Below are 27,808 nucleotides of genomic sequence, written 5' to 3' on the forward strand. Positions count from 1 at the left end.
GGAAGGGCATCCAAGCAGTTCAGTCAGTTGAACAACTGACTCCTGATTTCTGCTGGGGTCATCTCAGGGTCTTACAGCTAAGTCCCAAATTGGGCACTCTACTCCACATGGATTATGCTTGAGATTTTCTCTCTCCCTCTCTCTCTAATAATTAAGTAAAATCTTTTTAAAAAAAAAAAAATCAAAGGGGCCTCAGACACAAAGCACATACGAAATAAGAGCCAGGCTAACAGGGCATCGGGGGATCCTGAAGAGTCTGACCCCGGCTCCAGTCCAGAATCCAGATGGCTGTCCCCATGTGTTCTAAAAAGCTAACTTGCAAAAGCACTGTAATCATTCACGGCATTGGAAAAAAACCAAAAGAGTTAATCACCCAAAACCAATTTTCTGTGGTTCGCAATTAGCTCCTTGACTTTCCTAATTTGGTTTGAATCTGTTTAATATTAAGGTCACTCGGAATTCCCCAAACTCAGGCAGCCTGAGTGCTAAGCACACCCCAGATAAGAAGTTACACTTGCAAAAACCTCACGACACTCCCACGGATAGGGTTATCCAACCAAGGCCAATGTTGTTTATCCTTATGGCTCAGCAGTCTAATGTAATAAAAAGGAAGAAAATAAAATGGGGAGAAACACTCATTTTACCATGCACTGCCAGTTGGGTCTCTTCCCTCATCAACCCACCCAATCTACAATGATCCTATGATAACAGAACTATTATTGAAAGCTTCTGCATGGGTTTCTGGCCGCTGTGTGTGCATGTGCGCAGGCATCCGTGTGTGTGTGTGTGTGTGTGTGTGTGTGTGTGTGTGACAGAGAGAGAGAGAAAGTGATAGGCAAGGCAAGAGACCTAACGCAAATAGCCTGACAGGAAAAAAACTACCATAATTACAGTGGCTTTAAAAAACATTTTGCAAAGTATGTAATAGGGAACCCACCGACACCTTCTCTTCTCATCCTAACCTTACTCTCTGCTTTCCTCTCTGGGGAGGTCCTCTCTCTACCCTAGAATCCTACCAAAGGGAGTGGCCTGCTTCTGCCCGACCAACTACCCACCATATATTTTAAGTGAGAATCTGGAGGAAAACATTACTCCTGACTTTGGTCCCTAAGGTTAACGGTGATGGAAAGCAAAGCGCCAGCCAGTTACCAGAGGCCATCTTCAGAGCCTGAGATCAAGGAGGGAATGGCCCCCATCAAGAAAATAAGCTATAAGCTATGGCACTCGAAGAAAGTGGCCCAACTTACTCTCCTCGGGACGGATTTTCCCTTTACACAGGGCAGTACAGCCATCACTTGCAACTTGAGACAGTCGCAAGGCAAGCCCTGTTAAACAATCAAGTCTAGTTTTAAATGAGCAACCCCTCCCCCAACCCCGTTCCAACATCTGGCTCCATCCAAAACATCAAATCAAGGGGAAGACTTTCCCAAGGGCTGAGAGTTAAGCTACTTACTGACAGCTGGAAGCTTAATCACTGCTTTTCTTAGAGCATTAACTCCCACTAGCCAATGACTACACATTCTATTAGCCATGGAAATTAACATGTGTCCAAAATTCCCAAAAACATTGGCCTAATCTGAAAGGAAATCGGGCGGTGAGATTAAAGCAAATTGCCACGGAGCCCTACCTCTCCTTTCCTTGCTCTTTTAATTGGGATTTCAAAGAAACACGTGTTTGGCAAGGATGCTCGATACCAGGAAACATCCACGTTCTGAGAGCCCAGAGTCCGTCTATGACCAGTGCCCCTCAGTCAAGCTCCACAAGGCACCCGGATCCGGTCCCTGCACACACACGCTCACCGGCTCGATCACAGAACGCCAAACCTTGGAAAGGAAACTCGGGGAAAGGAGATTCCACATTCCTCAGCGCCTTCAACTTACCACTACCTTTGTAGCAAACATGTACTTGTCCCGAATCTGAAAGTCCTTCACTTCCTCCAGGATCACTTCCTGGTTCTCTCGGGACTGGAAGAAGTCCGTACTTCGGAAAACCGTGGAGTAGCCAGAGGGTTCGTGCCGTTCCACGTAGATGGTGTTTGGCTTGTCATAGGGATCGATACCCCTGGAGGAAAGAGAGAAGTTGCCTCGTTTAAGCAACAGGAGACACTACATTTCCACCAGGCAGACAGCCAACTGGACCGGGGGGACACGATGGTGGGATCTACAAATGATACACTCCCAGCTACAAACAGAGCCCAGTGGTTGCTCCTTGGCTCAGTGGAGAGGTAAAGGGATCGCCCTTGGTCAAGTTTTGATGTTGTTACTGCTCTCTTCAAAGCGCCCTGGGTGTCCCTCCAGGCACGCCTTGGCCAATGCTTGAGATGAGCGAAAAGAAGGAAAAGTAAAAGGCGGGGTATTTCGGAATCAATAAGCATGGGACTGCTCGGGGCTGCCGCTGAGTTTCTGACCTCAAGCTGTAAAGCTCAGAGAAGGAAGGAGCGTGTTTTCTCAGGCCTCTAGAAGAAACCACATGAGGAACCAGTGAGCCTGACCTTGTGAACGGGCCCTGCCCTTTCTGTCTGTCCGTCCTGAGCCGCTGTTGCTGATCCGTGCAATCAGGACTCATCCTATCAGTACAGTCATGTTCTGTGAGGCTCCTTTGCAAACTTTCTCACATATACTGATCTCCCTGATACCCTTCAGAAATTCAGAGCTCACTACTCCCCGCTCCCCGTGCTCCGTCAACAGAGCACCCACCCTGCATGCACTCGGGACCTGCATGTCAAAATCCTACTCTTCCGAAGTCATTTTCAAGGCCCCTCTTCCAGGAAGCCCTCCCCCAAAGCTCTCCTCCCTTCTCCCAATACCCACCATGCACCCGCGCAGTGTTCAATTTCAACATTATGTGAGTTTCAAACAAAGGTAGAAAGCTGCTTGGGGTGGGTGGATTTTGGAATCACTCTCAAGCCTTCATACAATGCTGCTTCTGATTCACAGTGATGCTTCTGATTCACCGTGTTCCTTTGTTCACCATAATGTGTCTGAGCCTCCCAGAGAGAGCAGAGATCCCTTCAAAGGCCACGTCTTGTATATCTTTTTGTCCTACAGGGCTCCCAGCTGACCTGAATCTTGCTGCCCTGAATCCGTGGACCACAGTACACGGTTGACTTGATCCTACTCCCTCGAGAAGAGGCTCAGAACTGGGTTCCACGCCACATAAGGCCCCCAGCCACAGCTGGGAGGAGGACTACTCTGCCTCAGGTTCCCTAATGCTCAACCAGATACTAGGCCAGGTGTACTGCTCAGCTCATGGGAAAAATCAGGAGCGCCTCTGAGGGAGGCTACGGGGACGACCCAAGGAATGGCAGGATTCGCTTCTGGGCCTGTCTTTGCACATGTCTTTGCCTGTCATATGCATGATGGCTCTCATGGTAAGGAAGGCTCGGATATAAAATTTCTGTAAAGATACACTGTCAAGAGCACAGGAAGGGAGGGAGGGTGGGAAGGAGAAGAGAGGGAGGAAGGAAAGGAGGAAAGAAGGAAGGGGGAGACACGAAATAGAAACCAAAAGAGGCGACTCTGGCCCCACAATCTGGAGTCTTAGCAGGGCCCTGGAGCAGCCAGCGGCCTTGGTCCTAGTGCAGGAGACAAACGCTCGTCATCAGACTTCCCGTGTGCGTATGTGTGGGGGTGGTGGCATGTTCTCTTCTTTTCCACAATTAGAAAGTACTGATTAAAGTACTTCCTCTACCCTAGAGGATATGCAAATTAAAACAAAGCTGCTGGGTATTTTTAAAAAGGCAGAGAGAAAGGGACCTTTGCTCAGATAATTTTGAGACTGAGCTCACCTCTGTTCTTCCTTTCCTAAACAAAACCGGTATCTAGAGATAGAAAGACCTGTGACTTCCCTCCCAGTTCTCTTCTGTGATCGCTAGGTGGACCTCCCCTTTCCGAGAGCCCCTCCGCCTCCACAGATATCTGTGACATGACCGATATCTCATGTCACAGAGGCCTAACCTCTGCTACTCCGCCGTCAAAAGCCTTCCATGATTTTCTCTTCTCTTTGCCCTCATTTGAAAATTCCAAGCCTTGCTCCATCTCTAAGCACAGTCCCCAGTCCTCACCTGGCCTCAGCTATAACCCTTCAGTGATGCATGCTCCCCAGGGCATCCTTGAGTCCCTCCCCCACAGCCCTTCCATGGTCCTGTCTTGCCGATCTCCAGCTCCGGATTCCATAGATCACTGGTTTTCTGGACTCCTGCTGCCCCGAGGCTGCTACACATTATTGAATAAATGTATGCCATTATTCTCGGAGAGGTTAGATTTCACTCTCACTTATTATGGGAACTCCTAGGGGAAAAATCCTCCAAATGGCCTGAAATGCCCTGACACCAGATACATAATTATCTAAATTCAGCAAAGCCAGCCCTTTCCCCTAAGACATCTGCATATGTGCACGGAAGGAAAAAGTACAACATTCAAATTCCCAAGTGTGATGTTCCTTTACTCAGTCATCCAGCCCTCTTAATATATGGTATATAAACAGAGAAAGGGCAATTTGTCCCCTTAAAACACAAATAAAGCAAAAGGAAGTTCTACGTACTTCTCGGGTAGAGGTTATACTTGGATAAGACTGTGGTCATAATTTCACTAAGACACACAACCTCTGCCCAAGTTAAAAAAAAAAAAAAAAAAAAGGATCAGAAACAGCTGCCCTCTTTGAAGAGGAAATCCAATGGAGCCTCAAGATACTCAGCTCTAAGACCCCTCCTTATGCTCCCTCCATCTCTACTGTCCTCATTTACCAAGGAAGCAACACCAACTCAAAGACATTCCTCTGCAAACAGCTAAAAGAAGCACAGGCAGTATGTACTACTGCATTTAATGAGCACAAAAACTATATGGAAAACTCGAAACACATATGATAAACTTAGAATTACAAGTGAATGAATATACACATGTGATATCTCATGTCACAGAGGCCTAACCTCAAATATACAAAGAGTTCCTGGAAATCAATAAAAAGACTCACCATTCAATAAAAAAGGGTCAAGGGTATGAAAAGATGTGTCATAAAAATAGAAATAAAAATGATGCTTAAGCAGTTAAAAGATGTTCAAACTCATTCATAATAAGAAAAACTCAAACTAAGACTATACTGAGATACTACGTCTTAACTGACGCATCAGCTGTGGAGAGAAGCACAGTTTTATGTTACTGAAACGAGAGCAAATTTTGACAGTCTCCATAGATTTGGCAATCTCTACCAAAGTTACAATTTCAGTGCTTTATTCAGTGCCAAAACTGACCAAAGCCCCTGCTTCGGTGGAGCTTTCATTCTACCAAAGAGAGAAAGACAAATAATAAGGCTTGGGGCAGCTGGGTGGCTCAGTGGGTTAAAGCCTCTGCCTTCAGCTCAGGTCATGATCCCAGGATCCTGGGATCAAGCCCTGCATCAGGTTCTCTGCACGGCAGGGAGCCTGCTTCCTCCTCTCTCTCTGCCTGCCTCTCTGCCTGACTGTAATCTCTGTCTGTCAAATAAATAAAATCTAAAAAAAAAAAAAAAAGACAAATAATAAGCCTAATAATCCCATATTAGAATGTGGTAAGTATTATGTAAAAAAAGAACAGATCACAGCACAGGAAATGACAGGGGAGTAGTTGCAATTTTAACAGGATCCTTAGGACAAGCCTCATTTAGAAAGTGTTATTGGAGCAAACTTGAATGAGGTAAGGGAGTAAGCAATAAGTGTATCTTGAAGAAGAACAGTCTAGGCAGGGAAAAAGCAAGGGCAAAGGCCCGGTGGTAGGAACGTGCTTAGCACTGATCTGAGAGAAGTGATGGTGCATATTAAAGCATTCAAAGCAGAGAGAGGAACAACATGACCTGACCTGTTTATACAAAGATCAACCTGGCCATGTACTGAGAATTAACTGCAGAAATGGAAAGACCAGGTGGACAACTAACGAGTGACAGCAGTGGCTTGGAGTAAAGTCATGGCAGAGGAGCAGATCCTGGATATTAACCGAAGGTAGAGATAACAGGATTTCCTGACAGGTAGAAGGCAAAGCACGAAACAAACATGAAATTCAGGGACAACTCCAAGTTCTTGGCCTGAGCAGTGAGAAACTGAAATGGGGAAGGTTCCAGAGGGAGCTGACTGGGAGCACTGAAGGTCAAGGGTCAATGTGGGAGGAATCATGTTTGCTGAGTGGGAAGGGGTCGAATGACCCACTGACCCAGCAGGTCTGGTCCTAAGTATCTGTCCTGCCTGTTCGTCTGCATGTGTCCAAGAGCACCCACATCCTGTAACCGTGAAAGGCCAGAAGCAAGGACCACGAGCACCAACCGTACGTCTTCATGGCCAGCCCTGCTGACTTCTCTCTCCTTCTCAGAACCCCAACAGGGGCTCCCCGCTGCTTTCAGAATTCAGTTCAGATTCCTTTACCAAGCACTGTGGTTTCAGATACCAGCGTCCCTTCCCGGATATCACCCAACACACTGTCCAGAAGTTAGACTCCCTGTTCCCCACCCAAGCACCTGGACACAAGGAACTGTCTCTGCCTTTGGCCACTCTGTTTCTGTCTGGCATCCCAGCCCCACACACCTGCAGGCCCCTCCTGTGACCTCCGGCCTCTTGCACATGTCTTGGCTCCTAAGCAACCTCCACCATGAACTGTCTGGGACCCTCCCGTCTGGAAAGACTATGTCCCCCCTCTGGCTTCTCCCGCCTACGTCTGTGACTTCTACATTCTTCCAGGATGTGTGTATGTGCACGAAATGCCTTTTCTTACCTCCTCAGCTACAGTCTCCTTAATAACTATATCCATAAATTATTCAACTTCTTCTACCCTAAAGCATCTAGCATGTTTTATATTCAGCAGACATCCAAAGAAAATACGTTATGAATGAACAAGTGAATGAATGTTATACAGCGAAAAATCCCACTTCTATTATCATGCTCGAAGAGTGAAGGTCTTTAGAAATTCTAATCCACGCAAGTGCCCCAAGACTCCCCTGGGTTCCCCAACGGACTGAAAAATGCAAAAGCTCCATCACTTCTCTCACAAATAACCTTCCTTTCTCATCCCCCACTGCCCTGTGCAGTGAGTGTGTTGTACTCGAAGCTCTAATTCCCAGGTCTAAAATGTGCCTTTCTGAACCACCTGCTCCACATTTCAGGTGAGGGCAGGTCTGGCCTCCAGGAAGGAGCTAGAACTGGAGAAAGGTGATTACATAATTCAAACTTCTTAGATGGATGACTTACCAAGAAAAGGACTTCACATGTTCCTGAATCAGGATCCAGGTCTGGCCAAAATCGTCTGACTTCCACAGCTGCAAAGACCAAAAGGACAAAAAGGGATCAAGATGCAGGGATGCCTGAGTGGCTCCTTTGTCTGACTTTAGCTCATGTCATGATCCTGGGTCTTGGGTTCGAGTCCCACATTGGGCTCCCTGCTAAACAGGGAGCCTGCTTCTCTCTCTGCCAGCCATTCCCTTACTTGTGCATGCTCGCCCTGTGCTCTCTCTCTTTCTGAGAAATAAATAAATAAAATCTTTAAAAAAAAAAAAAAAAAGAAGAAGAAGAAGAAGAAAAAGGAAAAGAAGCAAGAGGCAGGCATAACCTGAACGGCACGGCCCTCAGACCGCACCAGAAGACCACACCATAAGTAACACACAGTCTGTGAAGGCTGGCCAGGAGATCAGCAAGGCCAACTTGGTTACTCCAAATCCGAACAAGAGTGGGGGTGGAGGGGGTAGGCAAGATCTTTATCTTCCTGTTCCTCTCTGCAGTTACTAAGGCCTTAAGAACAGCTGTAAGGAAAAATAAGTGGAGATTGTCTTCCATTTACGGATCATCTGAAATTATAGTTTACTCGACACCAGCCATCAGGGGTAGTAAAAACAAAAGGATTACACTCTGTACTTTCCTGCTTTTCCTTAAAAACTCGTAACGGCCCACAGTGATTAAAGGGGAACAGAGGGGACCCTGGCTAAGCGCAGAGGCAAAGAGCACCAAGGGGAACCACTTGAGTTCAAACCACATGGCCGGGAGTGATGAACTTGATGGCTTGGCCAAAGCCCCTGAACTCCCAAACATAACCCCTGAGCGTTCCTCCTGTCCTAGAGACCACATATGAAGAAGCAGAAGACTAAAAATAACATTGATCCACCTACAGGGTCAACTGACCCAGCCTGTACTTAGGTTACTCCCTAAGGCAAGGGAAGGTAAACAGATCATGTTTTGGTTAAACAACCTGCGAAGAAAAAGAACCGTTCCAAGGTTCCTCAGACCCAAGCCGTTCAAAACTCATCATGAATCCAATCCTACAGGGTCTGCCGGTTTTATGGGATTATACCAGACCAATAGCCTTGATTCGGCAAGTTTCAACCTTGAGATGTAAACCCTACTTGGGTTTTCTCCCCATCTCACTCTCCTTCAAATCCAAATTAAAGGAGAAAAATACACATATTTGTATTACAGGCATGCACACACACATACACATGTAGGGAAAAAAAATTAAAGTTAATGGTAATTTCAAATAAATGGTACGAAAGCAGTGAGTTTAAGGTGGGGGATGGGAAAGGTAGAACAGAAATTCAAGAAGAGGTCCCAGCAGAGCCCAGACTCTAGGCTTCCTTAGCTGGCTCTCCTGGATTAATTTCCAGAGCTTTGAGGTAGCCCCAAACCCACAAAGGTGCATCGATACCAAGAAGGGCATGATGTTTGGCTATGAGGGCCTGCGGAGCACCGGGCATTGTCCCCAGGGAGCTGGAAGGCAGCCAGGGAGAGATACTTCCCTCAGGCATGGGAAGTCAACTAGTGCAAAGGTTAGCTTGGCAGAGGAAGAGGTGTGGGGGGGAGTTCACCCAGAGGACACACAACCCACACGGGCAGGAACAGAAAACCAGAGAAGCAGGGTTCCAGAAGCTCCCTTACCTGCTTGTTGGGGTGAGACCTGTCAAAGCCCAGGAGAAGGTTGGAGGCCTTGCTGTGCAGGAGGAGATCGGCTGCCCGGAACGGAATGGAAAAGCCTTGGATAGTGTTGCAGAAGTCAAACGTGATCCAGAGGTACTGGGCGTAAGCATCTGCGAAGATGTACTGCAAGAGAAAAAAGGCGAGCTCAGCGCCCGACACCCTGTCTCCAGCGGAGTGTGCAGGGTCAGGACCCTGCAGGGGCCCCCACTTGGCCTCCTCCCCATCTGCTGGCCGGGAGGAGATGCTGGCACACACCAAGCAAGGCTCAGGGAAGGAAAGGGTGAAGAAGAGGCTCCCCTGTCACTGGCTCAGCAAGCCAGTCAAGGCTATTTTTTCCTTGAACTGACCTGGCCATTCCCACCCTCTGGCAGGTCACTGAGGCACCATCAGAGGGCAGCGGGGACCCAGAAGTCCTGCTCTTCAGAGTGGCTGCACACAGATAACCCTGCTTCTCCCCCTCCATCCTCTGAGCAGCTACGGAAGTCCCTATAATCACACCCATCTAGGAGGATTAGCTCCTTCTTCTGGCCACTGGGCCAGGGGACAGGGCAGCTCCAAGGACCAAGTTGCAGGAGGGACTGGCTGCCTCACTTGGGGGCATGGCAGGAAAAGCTCTGGTGGGCAGGGCCTTCACCTGACTTAGCCCTGCCCAGGTGAGCGGCTCTGAACAAGTAGGACCGCACAGTGACTGCCAGCCTAGAGGGTCCTCCAGGAGAAAGGACCACGGCAATTCAACTTCACAAACGTCCGTGGGCTATCCCCCGTGGACCGGATGCTGCGGGCGCCACAGTGAAAACCCAGAATCCTTGCAGTCTCGCATGCGAGAAAGACAGACGTGACCGTGGGTGACTGTAACTCTGGGGGAAATGAGATTCTGCGCGGAACCACAGACGGAGTCCCGTCAGAGCGCACGGTCCAGAGGAGTCCCAGTTTGGGAGCTCAGAAGGGAAGCAGGGAAGATCTGGCCCTTGGAGGGCAGGCAAGACTTCCAGAGGGATAGAACATCCGAGTGGAGAGCAGTATGAGTTCGGGAACACAGGGGACAAAAGTAGAGCACAGACTTGAGGACGGCCAGGAGGGCCTGCGGGAAATGTCTACAGAGGGCAGCAGGCCTGGAACACACAAGAGAGGTGGGAAGGGCAGCCCCTGCTCCTGGAAGGGCGAGGGCAGCCCAGTGGCTCACCGTGGCCAGAGCAAGGGGGACCAGCTCTCAGTGCCCACCAGTCCCTAAAATTCCAGAAATTGACAATCCAAAGGAATCCATCCCAACACACTTCCCCTCCCTGACCGCAGCTGACCAGATCAATCTTCTGCTCAGAATCCTTTTGGCACAAGCAGCGAAGGCACGTCCTAATACTCGTGCCGGTCTGCACGCTGCGTCCACGTTCTCGCTCCTCCGCCCTTGGCTTCTCCCTCCCCGATTCCCAGGAGCACATTCTACGTGTTCTTTCTCTCGGGCTCCTTCCACGGCCTCTAACGCCGAGCTCCAAACTCCGCCGGAGGCTCGTTAAATCTAACCGTAAAGGCGAGCGAATGTTTTGAAAACATAAACGACCACAAGCAAATGCAATGTTGTAAAAACAATTATGATCCTTAAAGGACCATCATCATTTCTGGCATAAGAGGTGTTCCCTAGAAATGCCGGAGCCCCTTTTCCTGCTCTGAAACCAGCTCTGTTACTAGGGAATGGAGTGCTCTCGGTTTAGAAAGATTTCTCCAGAAACCTATTCCATCGTTTCTAGGGGTTTCACATTTGAAGACATAAAAGTCATGAAGCCGGTTATAAAACGCATTATCTGTCATTCACAATGACAGCTCAATGTGCCCAGAACAGGGGCGCCTGCCTGGCTCAGGCGGTGGAGCCTGCGACTCTTGATCTTGGGGTTGTGAGTTCGAGCCCCACGTTGGGCACAGAGTTTATCAGAAAAGGGAATGCGTCACGAGCACGTACTGTGTGCTGGGCACGGAGCAGACAAGCTGTGCGGCCTCAGCTCACGCTCACCCTAGCCTCATTCCATCCTCTGGTACTCACAGCCAGGCCCTCCTTTGGGTACAATCTTATCCTATCCTCCTTCACTAACCAGGACGCGGGAGGGCAGAGAGGTTAACCGGCCAAGGTGAGCCAGGAAGCAGCACCTACAGCCGTGTCCGGCTGGTTCGGAGCCCACCCCTTCCCCGTTCACCCAATCTTTTCTTCTCTCCTCCAACAAAGAGGCAGAACTTGGGGAATTTCAGGCCAGGTGTCACCCTGTGCCCCGGGGCTCATCCACGGGCCTCCCTCTCTCAGTCGGCTCCCCGGGCTTGTAGAGGGAGCTCCCTCCCCTGGCCTTGGGCAACGCCATTTCATGCCAAGCCTCCGAGCCCCGCACCTGACGGGCCCGTCCTTGACTCTCCTCTGGCTCCTTCTTCGTCCGCCTCCACTCCCCACCCCCGCATAACCTCACCGCTCTTCCGTCCCCTGCTGCAAACCTGCTCCATTGTCCACAGGCCCCATGCAGCTTCAACTACCACCGCCGAGATCAGGCATGTTGGGACTTTTAATCTACAGTCTGATCCTGACTTCGGACCTGACCCTCCTCAGCATCTCCCCTCTGATGCACTGAAGAGAGTCACTACATTCACAACGGAGACCTCTGATGCCATCCTGCCATGCCCCAAGCTCTCCACACACTACACGCTCCCGGCCTGAGTCCTCACGATGAGAGCTGGGATTTCACTCCACTGCCTGGCCTCGGCCCCATGCCCCATCCGCTCCCCACCTAGTTATGTTTTCCTCTTCATATCTCTGCTCTCCTTTGCATGCCCAGTGCTACCCATGTTGTGAACTCCTTGCTAGAGCCTGTGAGCAAACTGAGGCCGGGCACTGGGCTTTTTAGGCCCCCTTGTGCCATCCCAGGCTTGGCAAGAGGGTGATAGGAACTTCGGCTGAGGAACCAGGCAGCATCATGTCTATATTACCATGACCCCCTCATGACTTCCTGACCCCTCTCTTATCTTTCCCCTTTCTGATCTATCCTGCCTCTTGCCAGGACACACGTTTCCCTAAAAGACTCTATGTACAATGAGTCCCCTACTCAAAGATCCTTCCATGGCTCCCCACTGTCTTCGAGGAAAAAAGCAAACTCCTCCATCTTCAGCTAGAGGCCTGCCTTGTATCTCAAAGAGCCCCAGGGCCAACCCTCCATGCCTGAGAAGTGAGTCTCCCTCCTGTCTGTACAGAAGCCACAGACGCCTTGACATTGCCCATGGCCGCCTCCCCTTCAAGGACTCCCACCAACTCTGCTCAGCTACTGGAATCACACCCGTCCTTGAAGCTCCATTTCCAATCCCAAGTACCCCGCGAAGCCTTTCCTCCTCTGACCTGACCTCACTCAATCCCCAGCTGCGCCCCTCCCCCGCTGCCGCTGTGACTTCCCACCATCATGCAGGCATGCCGTGATGTAACAACATGAGCACAGGACAGGAAGTACAGCATGTCCCACTCTGCCTTGAGGTCCCCTGACTGCCTGCCGTCCAGTCTCCTCGAGGCCAGCCCCAAAGATGTGCCAGCAGAGCCGACCTACCGGGTGCTTCCTAGACTGTGTGATGTCAGAAGTGCCCTCAGACACACCCACCTCTCCCGTCCTATTTGCAATCATGCAATGTTCAGCTTTGGGCTTAAAATGATGTTTCCTCTGAAAACACAAAGACCTCTAGACGTATAACATAAGCTACAGAACACACCTCCATGTTCGTATAAGTGATTCTCTCCGGGTCTCAGTGGGGGAACCAGGAGCATGATGACATGGGAAGAGCAGGCAATGAAGGAATGTATCTCCAGGAGATGAGAATGAAGGGAAAGACAGAGAGGACTACCTCTCAAGGTTGGGAAGCCTAGCTGCACACTCTAGGGCTTTCTGGAAGGAGCCTTAGACGTACTGCTTGGCTGACCTCAGGTGCGCCACGGGGCCAGCAGCACTCCCAGGCAGCCCAGGCTGCGCACTGCTTCAGGGAGGCGGCACACAAGGCTGAGAAGAAGGAAGTGGGGCTGCTGGCAGGTGCAAAAATAGACCCAAACCCTCACATGACCCCACAGCCACTCCATTTCCATCACAAAGCAAAACCACTAGAGCAGAGCTTGCTTGCCTAACCAGCCCTTCCCTTCCCCTTCCACAGGCATACCCCCTTCAAGGTTCCACGGGTCCCCCGGGTGACACCCTCGCCTATTCAGGCCATTGACCACAGTCATTTCAAACCCTGCTCCCTGACCCTCAGGTCCTCACACGGGGGATGTGCCCGGGCCCAGCGGGCCTAGTGGTGTCAACAGCGAGGCACCTAGCCTGTGTGATTTTTCTCAGGAAGTGGCAGGTCTCGTGAGGCAATGCACCTTCCAAGGTAAAAGTAACAGAAGAAACCGGCACAGTGAGAGTCACAGCTTCCTTCCTGAGGAGATGGGGAGGGGTAACGACTTTCTTTGGAGAACTAGAAACTCAGCAGAGAAGACTGCCTCTCGAACCCCACTCAGTCGGCTCCAGGCCTGTGCCCCACAGGGTCACTAGGTTTTCCTGTGTCACTAGATTTTCCAAAAAGGCGGCTCCTCTTTTGTCTCCCCACCGGCTCCAAAGTAGGTCCATCTCTCCAGTGAGAAAGCCAAGATGCCCCACCTCCCACATTGGGAGGGCCCAGGCTGAAGGCATGCCCTGGCCTTCCCGTACCCCAAACTCCTTGACAACCACCCCTGGTGTTCTCTTCTTGCATGCCCCAGTGCCCTTGCTCCTTCTCCACACCTGATGCTCCAAAAGCCCCTCTCCCTGCTGCACGAACCCGCTCTGCAAGCCCAGAACTTCGTCTTTCCTGTCTTCTGACTACTCAGATGTGGATGTGGGCCCAGCAGCTGCTCACCACAACCCATGACAAGCAGGAAGTAAGTCAGAACCTGCTTGCAGACATCTGTGCCCTTGTGGTAGGAGGTGAAGGCGAGGGGGCAGAGGGAGCTGAAAAAGAAGATTCCAAGGGGACCACAGACACAACTGCAATACGAGTTAGCTCTAGGACAGCATATAAAAGATAAGGATAATAAGGTGAGTCATCCAGTGTTATCTGCTGCTTGCAAGGCAGGAGGCATACAGGTCTCTCCAGGGGAGATGGGGCACAGCCAGCAACCTGGACCCTGGGGCAGGGAGCCTCACCTCTTGGAAGCCAAGAGCACACCGGGCAGCAGGGGACACCTAGCTCTGGGAGCGCGAAGTCCCATACCTGCCCGACCAAACGCGGCGGTAGAAGCCAGTGCAGATGGCTGGCAATCTTGTCCCCAGAGCCAAATCCCTCCAGCACCTCTTCCTTGCTTTTCATTGTGGAGTGAGTTAGGGGAGTGAGGGCGGGGAGCTGTTCCTAACTGCTGCTCTGCTTTGAGATCATCAGGCAGGGCTAATATTAACCAGCACGTACCAGTAGTAGTTATTCCAGTCTAAAAAAAAAAAAAAAATTGTTTCTATACCCGTTAGTAAATAGCTGCTTCCTTGAAACCCAAGAGAGGCCCCTCCTAAGCACCAGCGGCCTGGTGCCTTCCCCAGGGCCTGTCCACCATCCAGCAACTAAAAGGTTAATGTCCGGCCAGGCAGGGTAGCCTTCAGGACCCAGCTCCCTGTAGACAGGCTCTGTTCCACTCGGCTGGTACCATTCCAGCGGCTAAAGATTTTTAATACAGGCAACCCGAGAAGCCAGTGGTGGGGGGCACCTGGCCAGAAGACCCTGAGGGTCTTGTTCCTTTCTGGATGAGCAAAGAGCAGCAGCTTCCCTTCCCTCGAAGCTCTCTGATCATCCTTAGCAGCAGTCATCCTGCTTCTGGACACGAGCTAGGGCTCCCCAGAGTGGGGAAGAGAGCAGACAAGTAACAACTGCCCAAGCCACAGAGACCTAACCTCGCAGGCTGCCTCACTCCTGCCCTCTCGCCTTCACCTCCCCTCCATCTCTCTGGGGGACCCAGGGCCATCTCAAATCACTGCCTCCTCCACAACCAACTGCCCGGGTTCTACGGCAGAAACAGAGGCCCGGGCCAGCCAGCTGGGAAAACAAACGCAGACACAGCAGTATCTGCCACCTTGCCTCGAAGACCGGTACAGGTTGGAGGGAGAGGGGCGCGTGCGGGCGTGAACGCCCACACACGCTGGTGATGCCCCAAAACCATGCATTCGGCAGGCACCCTGGAAGATGTGCAGCACACGGGTGGTGAAAGTCCCGGAAAACCCATGTAACACTTTTGCCGTCTATGAGATGGGCAGCTCATTGGTTGGCAGATTTTCTTTCTTCGTGTTAGCCTGACACTGCTTGTCCGGGAATCCTGCCTGGCCAGCACCCGGCCTGCCTGATCACACACGAGATGACGACAAGGAGCTCCTTCTCCCAGCCCCGCCTCGCACCCTGAGCACGGCAGTCATCCCCCAATTCAGCCCCACGAAGTTCCGACCGGCGGGACGCCGCCCCCTTACGCGCTTGTTGTCCGCAGGGCTGTGGTAGAACTGGGCAATCACCGCCTCACTGTTGTTTCCCACGCCGAAGCTCAGCTTCTCGGAAATTCTCTTGAACGATTTCCCGTAGTCGTAAGACACGTACACCTGAGTCAGGGAGAGAGGACAAAGAAGAGCTGGTGAGAACTGTGGCCAAGAGACCGCTCCCTCTGCCCGCACCTGCCAACGTCCTGCCCCGGATCCCGAATGGCGTTCCCAGCAGGTCCCTGGTGTCAGGATGCGACAGATGGAAAGAGATGACGTGCCCAGGAGAAGTGGGGCACCCCTCCACCCGCCACCCCAAGCGTGTGGGGAACAGGAAGCCCAGGGAGCACCACAACCCCTTGCTGCCCAGGGGACACAGGCTCCTTTCTGAGGCCAAGACGCTTCCCCGCAGGGACTGTCGGTGGGACCCATGGATGGAAGCAATGACCTCCTCCCCACGGCCAGGTTAAGTGTTGAGCATCCAGAGGCAGACAGAATGTGGATGTTCAAGGGGGAGGGACAGGGAACTTGTTTTGCCATCTGTTGAGATGTCCCCAAAAGGTAATATAATTCTTCAACCCTTTGCTGGGGAGGTCTATTCCTACAACACTGCAGAGGATGAAAAAGGAAACCCTCCCAGGCCTCCACAGAGAAGCCCACGAGACAAGAAAGAAGGTACTGAGTGACTCACTACGCACCGAGGTTGAATATATAGGTTCAAGATACCCTCCCGCCCCAGCACTCAGGCTCGCTGATGCTGCCACCCAGGGTGGCGGGGAATGGCCATGGGAGCCCGGCACGTGCCGGCACGACGGACTTCTCCCCTGCTTGCTGGGCTCTGGCTACCTCGCAAGAGGAACTGTCATTCGCGGGTGCTTCCTAGGGACCAGACACCATACCACCCTCTCGGTGTGGAAGAGCTCTGGGCGCTCTCCCCACAGCCCGTTGTTGCAAAGCCAGTTATTAAAATCACTTTACAGATAAGGCCGCAGGGGTTGAGGGGATTAGCTGCTTGCCAAAGAAAGAGAAGGGAAGGAGAGGCGTGGAAATGTGATCCAGGCTGCCTGCCTCCAAAGCCAGAAATCCCAAAGCCATCACACCTCCAGGTATTTCGCACCTAGACTGACTACCTAGGCGACGTGCAATTAACGTAATCAGGGGATTAAAAACAAGGCTGACAGTCGAAGGCTTAGTTAGGATTGCAGTAAGTTCGAAAGGAAAATGACAGGTGAATCCCAACAAGAACGGGAACGGCTGGGCTCATCCCAGGAAAGGTACTGCCACCAGGGCCCACTGATGCCCCAGCAAACACATCCAAAGGGTCTGTCGCGAGCCAGGGGCTGTGCTAAGTGCCAGACAGGCAAAGACGTGGCCTTCATACTTGCTGTAAATGTGCAAATGTTGGTAAGCAATAACCCTTGTAAAGAATGAACTCACACGGCAGGTACAGAGGGAAGCGGGAACGCACATGGGGCGTTAGTATTTATTAGATGTAAAGGTTAGAAGAGCACAGATAGAGCTTCTGCCAGTATCTGGGCCACAGTGGCAGAAACCTCATTATGAACGTCATGCTTACAACACAGCATGTGTCCCCAACTACCAAGCAAGCAGGGAGGGGCTGGCATCAAAGGAGCTTTAAAAGGCAGCAGGTTGAGAAGCTCACAGATGATCTCAGTGGGTAAAAAGACAAAGTGATCCCTCCTCACTTCCAGTCTCCTGCCCCAGAACGGACACGGAGGGGCCCTGTTAGGTTCAGATGTCACATGTAGGGAACAGACGGCTTCTCAAAAAGGGAACTCGGCCCCCTCCAGCTCCAACATTCCCCAAATTGATACTCCACTGGGAGTTACCTCCTTAGAAGCACAGAGGTGATTATAAGTCGTATTAGGGTATCACTTTTCAGTATTTATTACTGCTCTTCATCTTTAAAAACTCTGCCTCCCTCAGTGTACCCAGAATATCACACGTCCTCAGTAAAGATCTCTGGAATTACATGTGATTCAAAACCACGGAGTGAGGTAAATGAATGTGTCCCACAGACGTATAAAAGAGAGTGACATGAATAAACCAGTGAGTGAGTGAATGAGGGAGTATTTCCATTTAAAGGATGACTGGGGCGCCTGGGTGGCTCAGTGGGTTAAAGCCTCTGCCTTAGGCTCAGGTCATGATCTCAGGGTCCTGGGATCGAGCCCCCCATCGGGCTCTCTGCTCAGCAGGGAGCCTGCTTCCCCCTCTCTCTCTGCCTGCCTCTCTGCCTACTTGTGATCTCTCTCTGTCAAATAAATAAATAAACTCTTTAAATAAATAAATAAATAAATGATGACGAAAACCAAGACTCAGAGAAGTTAAAGACCAGCCCAGGGTCCTACAGCAAGGAAGTGACAAAACGTAGTGGGTTTCCTCCAGTCACCGGTCCAGCTGTCTGTCCACTCTTGCAAGTTACCCTCCCAGGAGAATGCTGTCTACTATGGACATGCGTTGCTCTGTTAACGGGGGTGATCGTACACTGGGGCTCCAGGCTGGGCAGCGGAAGGAGTGGGGAACAGACTGGGTAAAACACCAACTTGAACAAAACACAGATTTTGGGGCACCTGGGTGGCTCAGTTGTTAGGCGTCTGCCTTCGGCTCCAATCATGATCTCAGGGTCCTGGGATCGAGTCCCGCATTGGGCTCCTGCTCAGTGGGGAGCCTGCCTCTCCCTCTGCCTCCCCCTGCTTGTGTGCATTCTCTCTCTCTCTGTCCCTCTCAAATAAATAAACAAAATCTTTTTAAAAACACCCCCCCCAAAAAAACTGTTCTTTAATATGCACCTGTAAACAATCTATATCTCTTTATGGCTTCCACTGAATAGAAGCTAAGAGTAAGTATGTCAGGGCCCATCCTATACCTCAAGACTCTTGTAGATGACTCATCGACCTGCCTTCTCTTCTCCAGGTCAAACCAACCCAAGGAGGGGAAGAGGCAGCAGGGACAGCGGAGGCGGGGAGGTAGGAAAGAAGGGCTGAAATGCACAGAAAGCAGCTCCTTCGCACCAGTGCTTCTCAAACGGTATTACGCCTACAAAGCACGCGGCACAACGTGGGTCACAATGCAGACTCTGGCTCGGGAAGTCTGGAGCAGAACCTGAGATTCTGCCTGTCTAACCTGCTCCCAGAAAAACACCCCCGGCTGCTGATCCACAGACCACACTTTGGCAAGCAAGGTTTTACAAGTATTATCTCACAGACAAATGAGAAGACCAACAGCAGGTTACTGACTCGGCTCAAGGTCTGACTGCTAACGAACGGCAGAGCCCGGATTCAACCCCAGCCGTTCTGATTGCAGAGCCAGAGCTCAGCAAGACAACAGCTCCATGGGCTCCCAAGGTCTGCCCTGTTAGCAAGCTAGCCAGTCCTGGCCCTGCTCCCCAGTCCATCCTGGGGGGGTGGGGGGCATCATAATGTCACAGCAGTCTGGGTACAAAGGCAGTGGACAGTGGAGTCCTACCACTCCTGAAACCTTCCCCGGCCGATTCAGACCTTCCAGGGGACGCAATCTCTAGAGAGCTCCTTGGCCAATGAAGTTGCACCTTTGCAAAATACATCAGGAGAGGGCAGAAAGAGACATGGGGAGGCTCCAGATAAACAATATGTATGTCTCCTTCCATCGGCCGGACTTCTCAGGGAAAACGATGGCCCTCCTTTTGGAAGGGAGCTGCCGCCCTTCATGGAATCACACTTGCTACTAGTTCATCAGGACAGTATTTGCGGTTTTTTTCCTGCTGAAACACAAACCCTCCGGGATTCCAGCTTCCAGATTCGTCCCTTTTTAATGTACTGATTATGCATGACTTGGCCATTCTCCAACACTCACACAGCTCCTCACTGACACTCGTCCCTTCACTCCTGGGCTGCTGATGGAGCCTTCTTACGAGCCGGTCTTCTCGCAAGAGAGTCGGGATTGCCACGACGCCCGCACCACCAGCTCTGGCCTCTGAGTCATAATTTCTTTCTATGTTAACTTTTCACATCAGAACATTTCCATTTCAGCTGCCAAGTCTTTAATACAGCCTGTGTACAGACAGCAGAGAAATCTCTGCCACTCCCATTTATTATCTCCAAGCTCGGCGTTTCCCTTCCATGCAATCGTATCGCATATTTCATTATGGGATGGTGTCCTGCGTCCAACGTTCAGTGGCTTCTCGGTAAGAGACGCCCAAGTATTCAGACAGAGTGAGAATGGGGTTTGGGCAGAATGGCCACATGTGGGGAGACCAATGGTACAGGTTCACCCTGGCCTGAAGAGGCTCCCAGGATGCAGGACTCCAAGGGCTGAAACGCAGAGGAGGGGGTCCTGCTGGCAACAAGATACCCTCACACAGCAAGCCCATGGTCAGGTCTCCAGAGCCGCCGCCCTCCTCCCACAGACAGGCTGCGTGACCTTGAGCAGGCCACTCAATGTCTCCAGGCTCCTGTTTGTCCAGCAAAACCATAAAACAACACTTAAGGTCTTTTACCTATCTCATTTATATATATATATATATATATATATATATATATATATATATATATACACACACATACATATATATACATGTATGTATACATATATACATATATACATATAAATATATATGTATATATGTATAATTTACATGTATATAAATATATACACATATTTTACCTAGACAAAGAATTCTTTTCAACATATGAAAAGCCAAAGGCAGTCTTCTCAACAGCACAGGGCCCGCAGCTATTTCCTAAGCTCAGAAGGGTAGCCATGAAGGGGCACGCAGGCCAGGACCGTGCTGAGTCTACACGCAGGTGCCCACGGCCCTTAGGAGTTCCAGCCCTGCTCCAGAACACGATATCCAAACTGGCCGTCACTGACTATGGCTCCCACCAGCCCCTGCTCAGCGGCCGCATGGGACAAAGGTCTGCATCACAGCCCTTCCGCCGCCCTCCCTGTCCGTGGCTGCCTCCACGGAACCTGCTAGAAAGCGGCCCCCAGTGCTACCTCCAGGTGTCTCCCTCGGCGCACAGGCAAGCTACCCAGCAGGGACACAGACAGGGCTCTCACAGGGACCAGGTCTCTACTCCAGAATCTCGAGGGTGTCCTTCCGGCTGATGTGACAGAGCTAGCAAATTCACTAGGAGGCTCCCTCTGGCCAGGGAGCAGAGTGAACAAAGCTCCCCACTGTGTTTCTTTGTCCACAGGCTTCACCTGCTGCCACGTCAGACCCTGACCCCAGGCAGGGCTGCTCCTCTTCCCACAAGGGGACGTCTGGAGCCGGGGCCACACACTGGGACCCAAGGACCAGCTCTGACCCTCAGGGGGATGGAACTTGGCCCGTCCAGTACTTTTACAAACGACACATAAGCTGCCAACCTGTAAGACTCAGCAGTTTTCATGTAAAAACCCAGACCTCTGAGTTCCTCTCGGAAATCAGATCTGGCAATACTGGGCCCTTCACGGCAACCAGAGCCAAGACCGATGACAGCAGCCCCACACGAGCACCAAATCCCTTCTACCTCCTAGCCTCTCTTGGACACAGCGACCAAGGATCAATCGCCACCTTCAAATTAACATGCAGGGGAATGCTTCTTGAACCTGGCACGTCTACCAAAGTGGGAAAACGACACATTGTCCCAGAACACCACACGCTTCAAGAGAAATGGGAGAAACCATTCTCCTCCCCAGAAGAAAGGGTGTAGGGACCAGGGAGGGAGGCTTCTCCTCCACTACCCACCTGGTCTCTCAGGGGCCTTTCAGTCTGTGACCCTTGGTCTCTCATCTTCAAAGCACCTAAACTCAAATGCTATAGAAGCCAACTGTGAAAACTGAGAGTGGGAGCACAGGTTGTCAAGAACCCACCCAACCGGAAGGGGTCCCATCAGGCTCTGTGGCGGACGGACAACTCGGCCCAGAACGTGCTTCTGGCATTTTCTGGAGCAGACCCAACCACCCAGCTCAAACCCTATCACTTCACAAAAGTAACCACATGTCGCGTGGATCTCATTGCAAAAGAGCCCACGCCTCCCTCTGTTCGGCAGACAAGGGGTATTTATTGTTTTCCAGATTCTCTTCCATGTTGTAAAATGTATCCCGTCCATTCAGTCTCCAATCAACCACTTTTCATTTTTGTTTTTGTGTTTTGCTGGCACGATAACCCCGCCAGATTCCAAGAGGGCAGGTTGGTGGCCTCCACGAGGAGTGCCCAGACCATAACCAATACTTACATCACTGCTCCTGGGCCTGGCCAGGGCCAGGCTGTCCCGGGCCAAGGCCACGATCACGTTGCTCTTCTCCCCGGCCCAGTGCACCACCATCTGGTTGTGAGAATCATTCAGACTAACCTGAAAGAGATCAAACCGACACAGGAGTTAGGACCCAGAATGAGTGAGGGCCATGATATTCTAAAGCAAGACTCTCTCTCTTCCTTTGTCACTCGGAAATAGCTAAGCTTCTGGGATCTGGAGCAGGGGACCAGGGTGGCCTATTTTTCCTCCAGTGCAGATTCCACAAGACACAACTTCCCCCAAGAAGAAACACAAATCCCCTGCATTTTGGATACAAATGGATTGCAAAAAATCTCCTTCCCAGGCTCTCTCTGGCATAACCATGTCTTGGCTTATTCTTGCCTTTGCGTAAACCAATCTCCAGTTACTTTCATCCCTAACCCCTACGTGGGACATGCGCTCCTAAGGCCTTGAAGCCAAAACACTGACACATCTTCCTCACTCAGAAAAAGTGCACCGGCCAGAAAGACCACATGCTTTCCAACCTCCATTCAAACCGGTGCCCTGTCCGGCTGACAGGTGCTGAGCTCCTCGCATGGAGGAACAAGAGAGAACCATCATGGTACAAGTTTTATTTAATTCGTTTTGAACTGTCCCAAGTAAGGAAATATTTTCCAGGGCTCCCCAGAAATGACCTTCGAATTCTGGCTAACAGTAGTTCCCAGACTTCTGAGTTTTGTAAACCAGGAAGATGAAAAATAATGAGAAAGGCCAACACAGGACTGGTCGGCCAAGTCTATTTTGCCCGGTAAGGACATTAACAAAAACAGCCACTGTGTCAAGCCTGACTTGCTGTTCTCTGAACCGGTTTCCTCTGCTCCCTGGAGACAGAGCAGACTCGTGCCCAGGCTGCCTTGCAGTGGGGTGTGGCCTGGGACTGACTTTTGGCCACCAAACATGGGGGAAGGCCGCCAGCCCCAGCCCCTGTCAGCCCTCTGCTTCGTTCCCACCTGCAGGGCCCATGCAGGATTCCAGAGCCCGGACGAGACTGGAACCACAAGAAGGAAGGAGCCCACATCCCCAGTGAGGAAGCCCTCCACTGGTCAGTAACACTTACTTGGAACTCCCCACAGTGGGGGATCCCTTTACACCCTGAGCTTCTGGGGTCCACCCATTACGCAACTAGCCCTCCTGAGCAGCAGGATCACCATAATCACCATCATTTTTTCACAAAAGGACAGTTAAACTCCAAAAACTGAAGAAGGATCGATCTCGGAATAAAGAACAGTTCTTTGAGACACTTTTGCTTTATGAAAAACTAACTCCATTCCTTTTAGTTTTCCTCCTTCACCAGACACGGAAGGACAGTCCGAGGGCCGGCGTCTCAGAAGCCCTGAGCTAACATTCCACCCGCTCTGTGTGAAGAGCAAACCGACGACCACACAAACCAAAATCCCAAGAGCTGCTGTTAACAGTCAGAATCAGGACACAGCCCCCCTGAAATCGGGAACATGCACGCTCCCTTGTGCTGAGCCGTGTCTGGGAGAAGCCTCTTCCGGCAGTGGCCAACCCTAGCTGCCCGGGGCACAGTATAGAGGAAAACCAAGTTTCTGGGCTCCATGGAGCCTCTGCCCGATCTCCCCACCATGCTCACCTTTGGACTGATGCTAAGTCCGAGCCTGCATGGACGTGCCCTCCGAGCTGCCTTCCCATGGACGTTCTGCAGCAGAACACCTCCTCCCTTCTCCTTTCTCCTTTCTATACCTCATCCTGCCGCCGCCCTAAGTTTCCCCACCCTCCTCCTTGAGGTGCTCCCAGATGTCACAAGGGAGAAGGGAAACACCTGTGCCACAAACTTGGCCAACAAGGCGACAAAGGACCTCATCCTTAACTACTCTGCTCTGGCTCTTAAGCACCTGCATTGCGTTTGATCCAGGATCCGAATGCTTTTGGAAAACTCCTGAAATGAGACCTCTGTAGAGAAAAGAACCTTTCCGTATTTTTTAGGAAAATATGTCATTCCAAAATGTGCCTTCTCGTTCCCAGAGATAGGTCCAGGGCCGCACGGAGAGAGAGGGACAAATGAAAAACAGAAGTAAGTAAATAATGCACCTGAGAATGCTACCGGGGGGGAGCCAGCGGAGGAAATCTCCACCAGCTCGCTGATGAGGCCTTCCTCCAGCCTTGCCCAGGTTCTTCCGGACGCTCTCTCACGTCTGCCCCTGCAGCTCATGCCTCTGGGAAGAATCTAGAAGCAACTACAAATCAGAAGCCCTATAGCCCCAGTACCCTGGGAATTCAGGCTCAAGTCTTCACCCTCCAAAAACATTCTCACACTTAGAACCAGAGGGGAACACAGAGTGAGCGTATCAAACTTCGACACCATGAAGGATTTGGCACCCAGAAGGGCCACCTGAGTTCTCGGGCTCTGGCATGAAAGAGCCCACCGACATGTGATGCGGGCAACCTCAGAACGGTCCCCCTGGCGGGTGACAATCAAGTCACGCTCTGAGCAGGCCACAGAGCCTCCAGGGATGAGAGTGGGAACGAGGTCTCGAGGCTACATGCTGAAGTCTTTCTCCCCGGAGGACACAAGATTTATGAGGCCCTCAACCAACCCTAACAGGGGTGAAGGGGGTAGAGCAGCACAAAGGACAAGCACAGAAGGTCCAAGGGCTTTCGGACAAAGGAAGCCGAAGGCAAGCTTGGTGAAACACCTTTAAAAAAATAAAAAAGGACTTGATAAATGAGACACAGTTCATCGGAGCGGTCCAAGCAGCAGGGAAGGGCCTGAAACCGCCCCTCGGAAGGCAGAGAAAAAAATCACAGGCCCCCAAAATCTCTGCACACAGAAACAGCATCACTGACAACCCACCGTGTCCAGGAGGCACCTGAAGCCTCAGCTGGTCACCGGCAGGTCGTTAATGCCCCCAGAGGTCACCCTGTCTGGGGCGCCCAAACCCAGCCCAGAGAACAACCCCAGAGATGCTGATTTAGATCCCTCTCTGACGGGGGGGTGGGGGGACTTTCCATAATTCCTGTTGTTTAAAAGAGACGCTCCGGGTGTCTGTAATGCACCTTTTCTGGGGAGCAGTGAATCTAGTCCATTCCCCTTCCTACCAGCAGGCCCTCGGATCCAACCAGAGGTAGCCGAGAAACCCGCTCTTTTGGGGAGAGGCCGTCTTTGGGTATCTGGGGTAGTTGTTGAAACTCCATGATCTGATACATGCCACACCATGGACAAACCTCAAAAAACAGTCCGCCATTGAAAGAAACCAGACGCCAAAGGTCACAAGACTGCCTGAGTCCATACATGAAAGATCCAGAATCAATAAATCCTTATGGATGGAAAGCAGACTGGTGGTTGCCAGGGGCTGGGGGGCAAAGGGACCTAGGGAGTCACCCCTGCACAAGTGACAGGTTTTATTTTAGAGTGATGGAACTGGGGGGGGGGGGGTGACTGCCCAACACCGAGATTGGACTAAAAGCCACTGCACTATTCAAGTCAAAGTGGTTAATGTTATGTGAATTTTGCATCAAAAATTTTTTTAGGGGCGCCTGGGCAGCTCAGTGAGTTAAGCCTCTGCCTTCGGCTCAGGTCATGATCCCAGAGTCCTGGGATCGAGCCCCGCATCAAGCTCTCTGCTCAGCAGGGAGCCTGCTTCCCCCTCTCTCTCTGCCTGCTTGTGATCTCTCTCTCTGCCAAATAAATAAAATTTTTAAAAATCCTTTAAAATAATTTTTTTTAAAGCCTGTTTCTGTGACCTGTCAAGAAGATCACACTTCTGAGGTGTTCGTCTAATACCAAGGAGCTCCCGCTCTGAAGAACGGTGTCTTTCATCTCAGTCTTCCAGCTACCAAAATATGCAGCCCGAATGAGTCACAGAGGAGATGGGCTGAGGAGTGGGTCTCTGGCCAAAGCCATCCTTCAAAGGCTGTCAGCAGCATCTGCAGAGCCGCGGCGTCCCCACGGGCCTCCCAGTCCCCGTTCGCTGGCCCCTGGTCCCCGGCTGCAGAAACGGCCACAAGCTCTGGGCCAGCACCCCCTTCCAGCCCCAGCCTCACTCTGAACACACCTCGGTCCGGGCCACCCCCATGCTATCTCTCAGCCCCCCTGGTGTTCCAAAGAGGTTAAATGATTTGCCTCATTATTTAGAGTGAGAAAAAGAATCTGCTGCCACCCAAGCCCCAAGCTCGGGGTTGTTATAAATAGAAGGGAGCACAAATAAATTGCTTGTTGTATGGAGGGACTGATGGCTCAGGCATTCGCTTACTGACGAAGGCACTGAGGCCTACTGGGTGCCAGGCACTCTTGGAGGCTCTGAAATAAATTCTCCCCTTGTCAAGGGTGTGCAGAGCACGCCTCGGGGAACGCGGTGTTGCAAGTCTGACCGGTGATGAGATATTTATAATGAAACTGTCAAAGTCTGTAGAGTCGATTGAGGCTTACTCAGGAGGATGGGGTCCTTAATGGAACAGGCCCCACGTCCTCACCATTCATTTCTTCTGCCATCGCCTCTTGAGAATCAGTCAAACCCAAAGATCAGGATGTCCTAGACACCCACATCCTGCGGTCCTTCCCTTGCACAGCTTCTCACCAGAACGAGGAGGACAAACAAGGCGGTCTGGTTCGTTCCTCTGCCTCCCTCACTAGCAGGGAAACACGAAGAAGTGTTTTTAAAAATTCTGCAACAAAACAGAAAACACGTACCGCATCCTTCAATTTTGAGGACAGAGGCAGCTGCTGAAGCCTCTGAATGTCAGGACAGGCTCAGGAAACCAAAGATAGACTCCCCAGGTCCAAGGAGAACAAGGTTTTCTCAGACCATCCATTTGCACGACCTAAATGCTAGGTAGGCAAACGGCTCCTCCGTGTCCCCATTCAGGACAGTGTCTTCACTATATTTAGCAAACCATTACCCTCGCTGGGCTCTCCACCTCTGAAGAAGAGCTAAAATCTAGTTTAAGAACTCCCTGCAGACAGTGCCTGCTCAGGGACAGGCTGCTGGAGCACCTGACTTGGGTCTGCAGGAGCTGCTTCACCCACACACCTCTTTCACTAACTCGGGCTGCCCATTCTACAGATGAGCCAACAAAGAGAGGATGAGCACGGATGATAAAACGGAGCATTTCACCACCATCTCCTTAACCATAGTCATGAGCTGTCCTTGGAAGACAGGTAGGTAGGTAGGTAAGCAGATGGATGTCTTTCGCTTTCTCTCTCCCAAAAGGGTGAGAATCCTATTTTCACGGACTCACGACACCAGTCCAGAGAGAGCTACCTTTATTTTTGATCGATCCTCGGCAAGCAGAATCTAGCCACCCCTGACCTCTGTAGGTGGCACCCCTCCTGAAGAACCCCCCTTTGTCATTGAGCAAATAGCAGCTTTGCTCTTGTGGGAGGACCCCCTATTAAAAAGAACCTGAGAAAAAAAAAACCCTGTCATGAAAACAATCACCCCTTCATTTACCAGTTGGTAAGTAAGAAAAAGAAGAAAACATCGGACCAGAAGGAACCTCCGAGAACATGTCCACTATTTTGCAGATAAAGGTTAAGCCCAAAGAAAGAGTTAGAGGTGCTGTCCCGCCGGACCCCAGAGCAGGGCAGACAGCTGGAGGCGACGGCAAGCCCCAAAGTGGGCTTTGTTAATTGGCTGCTGAGCACCTAGGCCAGGGTTAGCCTCAAATGAGGATGCTCCTGCGAACCCAGGCCATTTCCAAGAGCTCTGCAGGCTGCACCGCACGCACTCTCTTTGCCCTTCCTCTGTGGGCCCGCCGTTTCACCATAAACAGTACGCCGCCCTCGTTCATTCATAAATACATACGGAGCCCTTACTATACAGCAGACACCATGCTAGGTGTTAGGAAACAGGATTTCTGGGGCCAGGGACATAACTTCGTGTGGGGGAGAGGGTGTGACTGCCCCAAAGACTGTGAAGACATGACCTACAGCAGGTACCACAGGAAAAAGGGAGACGAGTTAGAGAAAATGCGATGAAGGAGAAAGACTGGACCCAGACGAGAGCAGAGCAAAGACCAGGAACAGGGGAGACATGGGGACTGTCAGATTTGAAAAGTTACAAGAAAATAAATACAGCCAGGAGAGCCAAGGGGAGGGCAGAATTATGGGAGAGCTCTAGGCTTTCAAGGGGGAAAAGAGAGTTCACAGCACCCAGGCTGTGGGTCCCTGGCTGAAAGCA

General features: G+C 51.3%; 1 protein-coding gene across 3 annotated transcripts in view; it reads right to left on the reverse strand.

The window, feature by feature from the left end:
- The window catches only part of SORL1 (sortilin related receptor 1), a 150,837-nt gene that overhangs the window by 113,691 nt on the left and 9,338 nt on the right, over positions 1-27,808 (reverse strand). For all 3 annotated transcript variants that reach the window (XM_059415119.1, XM_059415115.1, XM_059415107.1), the window contains exons 2-6: positions 21,609-21,725; positions 15,388-15,513; positions 8,882-9,043; positions 7,208-7,275; positions 1,881-2,061 (exon numbers count right to left, since the gene is read on the reverse strand). In XM_059415119.1, coding sequence (XP_059271102.1) covers positions 1,881-2,061; positions 7,208-7,275; positions 8,882-9,043; positions 15,388-15,513; positions 21,609-21,725 — 654 coding nt within the window. The remainder of the gene's footprint in view (positions 1-1,880; positions 2,062-7,207; positions 7,276-8,881; positions 9,044-15,387; positions 15,514-21,608; positions 21,726-27,808) is intronic.

This window comes from Mustela nigripes, chromosome 1 (assembly GCF_022355385.1).
Source record: "Mustela nigripes isolate SB6536 chromosome 1, MUSNIG.SB6536, whole genome shotgun sequence".
NCBI classification, from domain to species: Eukaryota; Metazoa; Chordata; class Mammalia; order Carnivora; family Mustelidae; genus Mustela; species Mustela nigripes.